The 12,633-nt window shown below is 34.6% G+C and overlaps 1 protein-coding gene across 8 annotated transcripts in view; it reads left to right on the top strand.

Annotated features, from left to right (window-relative positions):
- kst (spectrin beta chain, non-erythrocytic 5 kst) overlaps positions 1-12,633 on the top strand; it is a 218,465-nt gene that overhangs the window by 160,779 nt on the left and 45,053 nt on the right. For all 8 annotated transcript variants that reach the window (XM_071598510.1, XM_071598512.1, XM_071598511.1 and 5 more), the window contains 10 exons: positions 456-760; positions 2,022-2,250; positions 2,999-3,239; positions 4,681-4,799; positions 6,448-6,774; positions 6,882-7,148; positions 7,552-7,836; positions 10,565-10,690; positions 11,388-11,518; positions 11,795-11,981. In XM_071598510.1, the coding sequence (XP_071454611.1) occupies positions 456-760; positions 2,022-2,250; positions 2,999-3,239; positions 4,681-4,799; positions 6,448-6,774; positions 6,882-7,148; positions 7,552-7,836; positions 10,565-10,690; positions 11,388-11,518; positions 11,795-11,981 (2,217 nt within the window). The remainder of the gene's footprint in view (positions 1-455; positions 761-2,021; positions 2,251-2,998; positions 3,240-4,680; positions 4,800-6,447; positions 6,775-6,881; positions 7,149-7,551; positions 7,837-10,564; positions 10,691-11,387; positions 11,519-11,794; positions 11,982-12,633) is intronic.

Genomic DNA, 12,633 nt, shown 5'->3' with positions numbered 1-12,633 from the left:
CTTAATTATTTTTCTTTTAATGTGATGGTTTTGTTCTCGTTTTCCAATTTTCTTAAAACTTTTTTGTTGCGTTTACTTGATATTTTGGCTGTCAAAAATTAATTATGTTCTATATGTGGAATTTTCTCAAGATTTATTCTGTAAATAAATTAATATTTGTCTAAGTTCAATTTATATTTCCGAAAATATCTTTGGTAAAATTTTTTCAAATTTATTTTTAGAATTTCTGTGTGCTTTTACATGGCTAATTTGAGAACCAAGAGTTCTGGTACTACATTGAATATGATTCAAATAACTGGGTCACTTGAACTGGGGAACACTACTTTATCATTAGAATAAATATCGTTAAATAAATTTTTAGAATTAAATTTTCTTATAAAGACAGCAATTTACAAAAAGGGATGCATTTTCATGGTTGTGATATCTATATTTATCATATTTTTTCAATCTTGTAGGAGATGCTTGTCCAAGCTGGCGATTTGGGCCGTGACTATGAGCATTGCCAAGCTCTGGTTCGTAAACTAGAAGATGCTACTGCTATATCAGTAGTGGAGGCTGTGGCTCCATCTTCATCACCATCATCACCAACATCAGGACCTCCCTCTCATTCCTCTTCTTCATCAGTGGATCGAAGTGACAGCAGGGTGTTAGTAGATGAGCCAAGGATGCGATCCCTTGATGCTTTGGCTGATCGCTTAATTCGTCAGGGTAGAAGTAACACACAGGCTGTCCATCAAAGGAGAGAGGAGCTTAATGCAAAGTGAGTTCTTTTTGCCATTTGAATATTTTCCAAAGGATGAATTCTATGCTGTACAAATTGAAGCACAAAACCTTTGGCTACAGAAACTTTGAAAAAATTTACTTTTTAGAGGCAAAACACTTTGGACCATAACAAGTGGTGAAGATTAATCCCTATTTTTGGATAGTAGAACAGCAGATTGAAGTCTAAGTCAAAGCAAAAAAGTGATTGTATTTTATGTTCAAGGTTGATTGTTTCTGTATTTATAAATATTAACAAATGTTGACTCTACTGAGTCCTGAAATATCTCTATGGCATATTGCCAATTTTTATTGGTACAGTTATGAATTCATGACCACCAGAAAATACTGTGTTTCAAAACTTATGGGTTGATGCCATTGAATAAGAACAGTCTACTCTTTTCTGTGCACAGGAAGAATAAGAGGTAGTAGAATATTTTATGGCAAAAGCTTTTCTAAGTCATTGATTATTTTGTGGGTTATTTGAGTATTAGATTAATTTACCATAATTAAATTTTCCTCTCACTTGAAATTGAACTTTAAAATACCTAATCAAGATTTCCCTGGTTATTGAAGTGTTTCCATTTTCAGCAGGAATATCTAATAAGATAGTTAATTTTTCCTCAAATGCTAATAACGAAATGAAATTCCAATTTTGAATTTACCTGGACATGAAGTTTTTGTACTTGTACGACTTCAAACAGAGCTTCTGCACTGATCTCATCAAGAGTTAAGTTCTCTCATACAACCTTCACTTTGATGGTCACCCGTAGTGATCAAAGTATTGGAGATGAAAACTTTCTGCTGTCTTTGGGGATGATACCTTCTTAAAAGAATTTAGTATGTTAGCAACTTATGGGAGAAAAATTTTGAAATCAGCCTCAATTTCCATCTTCACAACCACTGATGTTAGTGACGGGTAATGGTTGAAACAAAGATGGTGACAATTTATTAATATTGGGCTGCCATTCTTCACAGGTTGATGTTGAATAATTGGGAATCATATTTTACTGTATTGTTTTGTATGTGAATTCATTATTAATGAAATTAAAAAAGCATTGTGTACCTCTCCCTCTTACAGTCTGCATGGTCTACACTTCAGTCTCACCAACATGCCGTGCAAAATAAGTTAGCTGTAGACCATGGTGGTACCTTGCCTAACCTTTAGGGATCCCTTATAACTTTACAATGATGCAGATATCTTATAGAATTTTATGTATTTATAGAATTAGGTGGGTTAACAAAGTTTAACATATTTCTAGATGGAGAGATTTGCAAGGAGCATTGGCTGACTACCGGCAGAGATTACGAGCAGCATTGGAAGTCCATGCATTTGTGAGGGATGTGGATGAAACAAGGACTCGTATTGGTGAAACATCTGTGATGATTGGCAGTAGTGACACTGGAAATGATTTAGGAGAAGTTGAAGCTCTTGAACGGAGGCATGAAGTGCTCGTGTGCCAAGTAGTTGCATTGGAAGACAAAGTCAAGGTTTGTTCTTGAAAATTAAATGAGTACATATTTGTTATTGCGTAGGAAAATTTTTCGTGCTGAATAGTGTGCGAATTAATTTAAGTAATTATTACATTCCATTTTCATACAAACTTAATTGTTAATCCATCCTTCATTGTTTCCACTGGGTTTATGGTCTTGTGAAAAATTGCCCATATAGTGTCCTTTTAATGTTTAAAGTATAGGGTTTACTGCTGTATTTAGGCCAAAATCTTCTTTTCTCTGTTTTTCCTTAACACAGAGTGCAGGATTAATTTTCTAATTGCATTTCTGTGAGTTGCAGTTTTTTAAATTTCAAATGATATATTTTTCATTAGATGAATATTGATTGCTGGTACATTAAACCCTCAGTTATTAGGTTCCAGCTAATCTGAACTTTCTATATAATTCAGACAAAATCTGGCCCAGTAGAAAGGGTGACTTATTGAAAAAATTTAGAAAGATAAAACTGCTCATGGATTGAGAATATTTTATATACACAGGTTGGAGCACTTATCTCCGGGCTCACACTTGACAAAAGCCTTGGTATATCTAGTAATGTCATCCCATCTAATTTATTTCTAGTCTCCAACTGTGCTTATGTAACAGAAAGAACAATTTTCATTTACATGGGCCTTCTAACTTCTTATTCCCCGAAACATTCATTTTATTATGCCTGTTTTATTTTTTGGTTGTTCCATTTTTTTGTCAAAATGTAGTTATCTGATGTTATTTGTTTTGAAAACAGGAACATGAGGCTGAATCAAGACGTCTTTGCCAAAGCCATCCAACTTCTCTCGTGGGACCTATGAGGGAAAAAATGGCACAATTACAGGAATCCTGGCGACGTTTGCTGTCTTTACAAGAGTCTAGGAGGAAACGTCTTACTCAAGCACACAAATTGCATGAATTTCGTAGTGAGCTGCGCAAGATGGAATCATGGGTAGCGGATGTGATTTCTAGAATGAGTGGCATATCCTCACCTATTGGTAAGTTTATTATACTTTAAAGAGACATTTTACCCTTTTACAAATTTGTCATTTTTTAGAAAAGAATTTGAGCTTCTACTTGTCCGAGTTACCACCAACATATTTGAAATCCTGTTTGAATTAATATGTTTTGTAGTCCAATGGATTGAGCACTGGGCTACTAAATTGAGGACCCATGTTTAACTTTGGGTAATGCCTCTGGCTACCCTTAACTTCATTCAAGCTGTGTAAATTAATGTGTATGAAATCTTCATGGGAAGCTGCAGGTGGTGCAGGAAAAGAAATTTTCCCCAACCTTCATGCATGAATCTACGTATAATACAAGGGTAATTTGAAAAGTGCTTGGAATAAAATAGAAACAAACAGCTTTTGTCAAGAAACTTTTTAATTTTTCAATGTAGTCTCCCTATACACTAATTCACTTGGTTCAATGATGTCCCAATGTCTTGATCCCACCTCGAAAATTAGTGTCTTCAGTCCTTTAAAATAACCATCTACTTCAGCTGTTAGTTCTTTGTTTGAAGAGAATCTCTGTCCACCAAGGAAAATTTTGAGCTTGGGGAAGATTTGGTAATCTGATGGAGCCAAATCAGGTGAATAAGAGGGTTGTCGCTACAATTTGTATTTTAGCTCACATAATTACCATGGCAATGATACTTGTTTGTGGGTGTTCATTGTCTTGATGGAAAGATGACCTTCCTTTCCAAACCTGGCCTTCTTTCTTGTATTTTTTGCTGTAGTTACTCCAGGAGGTTAGCATAATATTGTCCAGTAATTTTTTGACGAGTAGGAAGATAATTTATCTGCATAAAACCTTTTGCATCCTGGAAAACTGAAACCATTACCTTTCCGGCTGACCGTATTGCCTTTGCTTTCTATTGCAGTGGTGAATCAACATGTTTCCACTGCTTTGAAAATGGAGCTCGATTATAAATGCTTGTATTTTTAATTGAATGCTATTTTCAATTATAATGTGACAATTTTCTCTCTATTTTTTTAAACGATAAATTTTCCATAATGCTGTCATTGAATTTAGAATTATGATATTTACCTAATCTTACTAATTTCTACACTCCTGGAATACTCTTTGTTTAAGTTCAAAAATTAATATTTCACAACATTTTTTATAGATTTCATGCTCATCTTAGAATTACAGCAATAGCTAGCTGATTGTCAAAAAGTGTTTTTCATTTTTCAGAAATATATTTATTATCATGAGAATAGGCGATTCTTCATTCTTTGTAAAAATCAATCTGTTTTTGTTATTCTGTATATGATTACACTCACCTCATTTACCTAATGCCAAGATATTCATAGTATATTAGAATAAATTTGGTCTTTTGGAATACTGTGTTTGTACAGGAAAATCTAATGGGGAAGATTAATCAAATGTTGATAAATGAAAGTTAAAAATTTACTTTTCTGTATGATTTTTTTTAAGGCGGTGCACCAACTGAGGCAAAGTCTGTTGCAGTATCAAGTTCTTCTCTCAGTTCTGCTCCTCTTCCTACCTCAGTGGCTGAAGCGGATGCCATGCTTGAGCTGCACAATGAGCTTAAGGTTTTTTGATTATTTAATAATAGTTTGATATTTTTGAAAAATAATCTTAATTAACTCATGATATCTATAGCTAGAATATGCCCACTCCCTAATTAGACCTTTGATTTTTACTGTTTCACATTTTGGAAATGTACTGTCTAAATATTTTTGGCATATTTAAATGCTCAACATTAATAGAATTGGCCATAGAATCTGAGTTGCTAGTATTTGGGGACCCTTCATGCTGCTTATTGAATTTTTATGCTCAGATTCTCATGCCACCAAAAGTTATAAATGTTGTTATAATATGATCCTGAGATAAGTTTATAGCATGGCTTCAATTGTTTCAAACTATAGGCCAATGCAGATTATATTTCCACCAATGTTTCTATTGTTTCTCAAATGTTTGCATTGTTCAGATCCCAACCTATGCTTGACATTAGCGTCATTATGGCTATTTGACTGAAAATCTGGGTGCTTCACCATTCGCTGAATAGATCGCAGATACAAGCATAGTTTTTCATTTACGGGCCCAGAATTTTTATTCGGTTCAAAGCATATGGAAATCATCATGCTGCTTCTTGTCATGTGATATTATATTTTAATGTTATAACTGAATTAAATAATTATAGTTGTCATGTAATATACGAGGCATGCTCATTAAGTAAGGGCCGTTTGGTCACAGGAAAAAATATACCATTTATGAAACACATTTTTTTGGCACTTTTAGTGAACTGCAGACCTACTTCACTTCTTTACATATTCGCCGTTCACTTCTAAGCATTTTTTGTACCGCTGCACCAGCTGCTTTAACCCCTCTGCGTAGAAGTCTGTTGCTTGAGAGTCGAACCAATTGACAATACCGTTTTTGAGTTCCTCCTCTGTTTCAAAACGTTGTCCACTGACTCACTGTTTCAAGAGCAAGAAGAGGAAGTAGTCACTAGGTGCAAGGTCAGGACTGTATGGTGGGGGTCACGGGCCCAAAAACTCTTGCCCACTTGACATTCTTTGCTCTTTGTGATGGTCGGTGAGCATTTTCGGTACCCACCCTGCACACGATTTGTGGTATCTGAGGTTTCCGTGACAATATTGTAGACAGTACTGCATCCAAGTTGAGGAAATTGTTCGGCTAGGCCATTAATCGTCACTCGATGATCACATCGCAGTTTTTGTTCCACTTGCAAAACAATTTCATCGGTCAGAATACTAGGCCCGCCACTTCGCTCTTCATCATGGACATTTGTTTGTCCATTTTTAAAATCACGGCACCATTGTCTAACCTTTCCTTCACTCATAACTGTAGGTCCATAAACTGGGCGTAACTCCTGATGAATTTCAGTAGCCAACAATCCTTTTGCATACAAGAATCGTATGACAGAACGCACTTCACAGCTGGCGGGATGAACGGTTGTCACGGACATTGTTGTTTCCATGCACGGACAAGCAAACGCCTTCTGAAACAAAACAAATGCTGCTATAGCTTCTCAATGAATCAGTAGATGTCGCTGCAGGAGTAAAACTGTGTTTTGAAGTGCCAATATTTAAATATAAGCAAATGACCCTTACTTTATGAATATGCCTCATAATAAGGGCTTTTATATACTTTTATTGCACCCACAAAGGGATATGCATGCTCTAATGCATGTATATTATCATTTGATTATTTTAGGCAGAAATTGATGGACGACAAGAGGTGTTTAGGGCGTTGAAGAAAGATGGGCTTGCTCTTGTTGCACCATCTAAGCAAGGAATAGATGATGGTGATAAAGGAGGCCAACAAGATGATATGGAGGGTGTGAAAGACTTAGACGGTGAGGACATTGAGCCAAGCATTGCATTACTGAGTGACCTCAGACGTAAACTTATTGCAGCATGGGAAGAAAGGCGGCAAATTTTGGCCCATGCTCATCAACTGCAAGTCTTCTTGGAGCAGACTCAGCAAGCAGATGAATGGCTAGCATCCAAAGAAGCATTTTTAGCTAATGATGACCTTGGGGTGAGTAATTTTAATGTGTGTTGCTTTTTTGTGAAAACAGAAACAATTATAAATTAGCAATCCGTGTTAAAAATATGTTCACATCTTCCTTTCCTTCATCACTTTAGGACTCTCTTGCAAGTGTTGAAGCTCTGGTACGTCGTCATGAGGCATTTGAGAAGACAGTTACTGCTCAGGCATCACGAGTTGAAGAACTAGAAAAGTCTGCTCGGGAAGCACTGTCTGACCCAACACATTTACATGCCACAGCCATAGCAGAGCGTTTGTCATCTGTTTGTGCTAGAAGGGACAGGCTAATGGAAAGTGCTGTGGCTCGAAGGAGACGACTGAGAGATTCATATGATCTACAGAAATTTCTCCAAAATTTCTTTGAGGTAAACCCTTTTTTCCATTTAACACCAATGAAATTATTTCAGCAATGATCTAGTTTTGGGTTTGCTGATGAATCATCACCTAATATTGCACCTATTCAAAGTCATTCCCTAAATTTTGAGTTGTTTGACTTTTAAGGTGACACTCATGTTGGCTTAATTATTCTAGTATGCATTTGTTTGGTGTAACAAACTTTTGTGACATTAGTCCATTGTTGGCATTACATCCAAATGATATAATGAGTGTCAATTTTTGCATTTTTGTTATCTATTAAAATAAATTTCCTTTTAGTTGTTCAACATTATATGTTTCATTTTATGTTAAAATTATATTTTGGGTGGATTTTAAAAATTATTTCTATAGTGAAAATATAGCTGGTATAATTTGAGCTAAATTATTTTGTAGGTTGAGAATTGGATTCATCAGAAATTGCAAGGTGCTCGAGATGAGTCATACAGGGATCCCTCAAATCTTCAGTCCAAAACTCAAAGGCATGCTGCTTTTGAGGCAGAGATAGCAGCCAACAGTAGTCGGGTATCAGCAGTCATGGCTGAAGGAGAGAGTTTAGTGGGAGCAGGCCATTTTGCCAGCATGGAAATCCAATCCCGTGTGGCTGAGTTAGAGAGTGACTGGCGGATATTGCAAGAAGCCTTGGCATTAAAAAGGGACCGCCTTCAAGATGCATATCAGGTAAATACAAATTTGCCAGTGAGATTGCATGTTCTAAAAATTTACTTATGAGGATTTTGTAATCAAAAGAAGATATCCAACAGAAAAAAATGTGAAAAATCTAATGGAAAAATGTGTACCGATTATTCCATTGCAGGTTGCACAATATTTGAGAGAAGTAAATCAAACTGTGAAGAACTTTCATTTCAGCTTTTATTTTCAATTAAAATTCCCCTTGGCATGAATCTAGGTGTGATTATTTTTCAATTAGCAAATATATGAAATGTGATGCTTAATTTCCCCGAATGAAGTTTGAATATGACATGGATGAAATTTCAGTAGCTGTTGCACAAGTAACTCCAATTGCATCTACATAAAATTGAGAACATTCTTCAAAGAATCGATCAAAATTCCATGCAAATGTCTAGGGGTTAAGAGTAATTATGTGGCTGAACTTTTTGTGTGCCTGCAAGCTGTATATACTCTATTTCCTGGCCCATATGGCTCATAAGAAACACAGTGATTTTTCATTTAAGAATTTTTGAATATTATGTGGATAAGGCAGAAAAGGATTACAATAATTAATATAAGAATTAATATGAAGAAATTGGAATTGTTACTGTAAAAAATTGGCTGCTATATAGTTTATTCATGATAGAATCCTGTAATTTTATTATCACTGTTGATGAATCATTTCCACAGCTATTTTCTCTTTCTTCAAACACAATGTTATATTCAATTCCATCATCTAATATAATGCTAGTTTCACAGTTTAAAAAAATATTATGATTGTCTCACTGTTCACTTTCTGCCGGAACGTTTTCATCCAATCACAAACACCTCAAATCAATGGCTATTCTGTTCTTCCCTTCAGTGTGAAATCATGGCTTGGTACCTCATAACCTTTTTTTTGTATTCAAGTGGCAGTTTTTGTGATATTGTAGTACTGGTATGTATGCACAGATCATTTCTCTTTTGAATCACTTGCACCATGAAATCCTGGTAAAATTGCCAATAGAAATACATGTTGCTAATTTTCTTGTTTCATTTAAAATCGTGTTTTGCTGAAACAGCAATCCCATTCTTCCTGTGATTTATTATCTAGTTCTTAAAATGTTCCTCAAGCTTTTCACAATTAATAGCGCATGAACGGAAAGGTTTTGCTCTGAGCTTATAGGGAGAGATTCAATGTAATAGTAGTGAGGCACGATCCATGGGGATTTATTTGGGCTTGTTTTGAAGTCTTTTCAAGGAAATATTAAAACTACTCTAAAAAAACTGACTCAAAACAGGATTTTTCTAAATTTGTTATAAAGGCAACAATTTTCTATGCCTGATGCGGGGAAAAAATGCTTAATAGCAAGTATTTTCCAGTGAATCAGCTTGTATCATATTGGTTGAAGTTAAACCCGTGTACCTTCAGCCCATAGGGTGATGCTAGAGCACATTTTGGAGCAATAAAATTGCATATTATGAGCCTGGAAGTAGTATGTACTTAGGAAATCACAAGGCGGTGAATTCAATGGTTGCTCTCATAGCCTTTTCACCAATTATTCTATTGGGTAATCTATGGAATAATTTAATTATTAAATTAATAATTCATTTAAAAAATGTGAATAATACTGCAACAAGTCTTTGCAAGCAATATGGAAGGCTTTCTGTAGTGGTTTGTGGCTCGCGTAGAACAGGGGATCCTGGGAGTTATGCAACCCAAAAGGCGCGTTCGTCATGTTGGTTGCATATCAAATGAAAAACACCATTGCGTTCGATCTTCCATTATAAATCAGCGATCAGCTAATAATAATTTATTTTAACCTAGGTCATGAGTACATGTATAGACTTTGTCAATTGGTCAGCATAACATGTAAAAAGCATATTTAGTACATAATATAAACAGAAATAAACATAATGTTACGTTGTCCAGTCTAGGTATTCTTTGTTACTTCAGAAGGAATTTGTAAACAAAATAAGATGTATTCTTCTTTAAACCGATCTAAGTTTTTATTATTTCTAAGAAATAATCGAAAGATCTGGTACTTAAAAATCACGGTTCAGGTGATGTGGATGGTGACCCAGTGTCACCAGGAAAATAACCCAGACCCTAATAAATGGAAATACATAAGAGGGCGGTTTGAAAAGTAAGGTCTCCTATTTTTTCTCATGAAAAATCAAATTTAACCTCAACTTTGCATACATCACTGGAAAGGTTGAGCATTTAGCTATTTTTCTACATAGTTGCCTTGACGATAAATCACTTTTTGCATCCTTGTAACCAGCTTTATAATACCGGCATCGTACCTTTCACCCACCACATCGCGAAGCCAATGATAACTGCTTCTCCCATATATATTCCTCTGCATTTAGTGGAAGTGTATGGTGAGAAGCCAGAGACTATTATCCAGTTCAGCTTTTACATGGGTTTTGCTGAGGCCTTTCAAATAAAAGTTTTGTATTGCATAACGTTGACCAATTTTCTCCATTTTCACAAATTCAATGAAAACGTTCACTATTGGTGGCTTCCAAACAAACAGTAAACAATGTGGCATATGCTTTATAGATTGCGTGCTTTCTAATGAAGTTATATTTTTCAAAAAACTACCGCCATCTCTAGGTTAGGCCAGGTATTTATGGGACCACTCTCGTAGTAATAGGATGTTTCAAATCTCCTTCAAAAGATCAGCTACCAAGGCATATAATTACTGTTTACGTGTTTGATGTGATTTTTAATTTAAGACTTTTGCTCCTGTAGGCTCTGTTGTTTGGGCGCACACTCGATGACCTGGAAAGATGGATGGAAGAAGCAGAGCATCAGTTGGCATCAGAAGATCATGGGAAGGACCCAGCTAGTGTGAGAAACCTTCTTAGGAAGCACAAGGTAAATATAATAATGGAGGAGGAATGCAGCAGGTGTTATTTAGATTGATTCCTTTTGAAGCTCTCTTATCAAGAGTCATTCGATTAGTATACCTGTTGGAATTGTATTAATGTTAAGTGTTAATAATGTGCTCCTTGGCTTTTCTTTAGCAATTGAATCATGTGCCAGTAAAATATTAACTCCATAGTTATTTATCAACGATATGTCTGGAAAATGAATTATCAGCTTATCTTTAATGTGTAAAAACTGCTTTTACAAGAAAATTTCTTGATTGTTTCTATTTAAAATTTTTCTTTTGCAATTTATTTGCTCGTTAAAAAAATTGTTGTGTATTAATTATGTTTTAGTAATAATATATTATTTTTAATCACTTAACTGGTGCTGCAGAATTACAATTCAACCAAAGTAAATACAAAACCTTTAGGATGAGGTACTGTAAATTCTAATTTAAATGAGGAATCAATTTGTGTGCCAGCCAGTATTATCTCATCACACCCAAAATGTATTGTTTTTAATAATATCTTTTTATTAAATTTAACTGCATTTATTGTGTAGCTATTTTTGATTGACTTTTCTAGCTTCTATCCTTTAAAACATTTTCTGACATTTTAAAAGGAGAGGGTAAGCTATATTTGATAAAATTGAATATGTATCAAATTTGTCAGAATTTTCTTTTTAATTTTTGGCAAACTTTCAGGCATTGGAAGCTGATGCAATGGCTAAGGATGATGCTTTGAGCCAGGCCAGGGAAAGTGTTGCTGTGTTTAAACGGGCGCAACACTTCATGGCAGATGAGTTGAAAGAAAGGGTGGACATTTTTACAAAAAGGTAATTAAATTTGTATGGTGATGATATTCAAAAATCACGTCACTAATATTAGTTCCATTTTTGATGCTGTTATTTAAATTATACTCATTGCTAGTACCCTTAGGGTATATATGTTTTTGTTGACTACTTTTTGGCAAATAATGTTTTAATTTAAAATTTGTATGTTTTGTGTATGTGTAATATTTTTATCCTCTCAAGCTTCTTCAAGGCTTTATGATATAAGGAATCTATTATAATTGCTATTTATATAAAATTTTACAAAAACGTATATTTCAGGTATGAAGCGTTAAGGGAACCAATGCAAATTCGACGATCTAATTTAGAAGCAGCTTTGCAACTTCAGCAGTACTTAAGGGATGTAGATGATGAAATAAGGTGGTTGGAAGAAAAGGAAGCTCGTGCTGCTTCTACAGACCTTGGGAACAGCCTAATGGCTGTGCAAACATTGCAGAAAAAACATCAGGTGATACTATGCTAGGATATATAATAACGTAGAATAACAGAAATTTTAAAACTAAAAATTGGAAATAAATATTTATTTTTGGACTCATCATGAATCCATACTCAAACCAACCATTGCAGTTAGTACTTGTAAATAAGTTTATCTGAATTAGCAATTCATTAAATTTACTCTGCAAAAAGTCTGTTATTTTACATCTGAATTTTTAATTTTACTCTTGCAATTGCGTTTAAATTATAATGTTCTAACTTTTTGAAATGGTTGACAATATGCCCATTTTTTGATTCTCATTGATTCGGATTAGATTCATTGTAGGCAATTGAATACACTTTTTTAATGTCCTAAATTTGGAAGGTAAACATAATTTTTACAAATTATGTAACTCACCATAATGAAGTGTCGAGGGGAGTGAAAATAGAGACAAAATAACTCAATTATTTTCGGAAACCAGAGGGTGTGTGTTAACAACTAACTTGATATTAAGTATGAACAGTTTTCATTGTCAACGTCTAATTAATATTTTCATTCCTCCTTGTGTATTGAGTTCATTTTAGTTTCAAGTAAAACTTGGACGTACATAACTGCTGTGTATCTATAATTCTATACCACAACTTAATTGAAATTAATCCCGATGATCATTAAACAAAGGTGTTTT

Source organism: Hetaerina americana, unplaced genomic scaffold (genome assembly GCF_022747635.1).
Source record: "Hetaerina americana unplaced genomic scaffold, ioHetAmer1.1.p SCAF_10, whole genome shotgun sequence".
In the NCBI taxonomy this organism is placed as follows: domain Eukaryota; kingdom Metazoa; phylum Arthropoda; class Insecta; order Odonata; family Calopterygidae; genus Hetaerina; species Hetaerina americana.
This window is presented reverse-complemented; position numbering and strand designations above follow the sequence as displayed.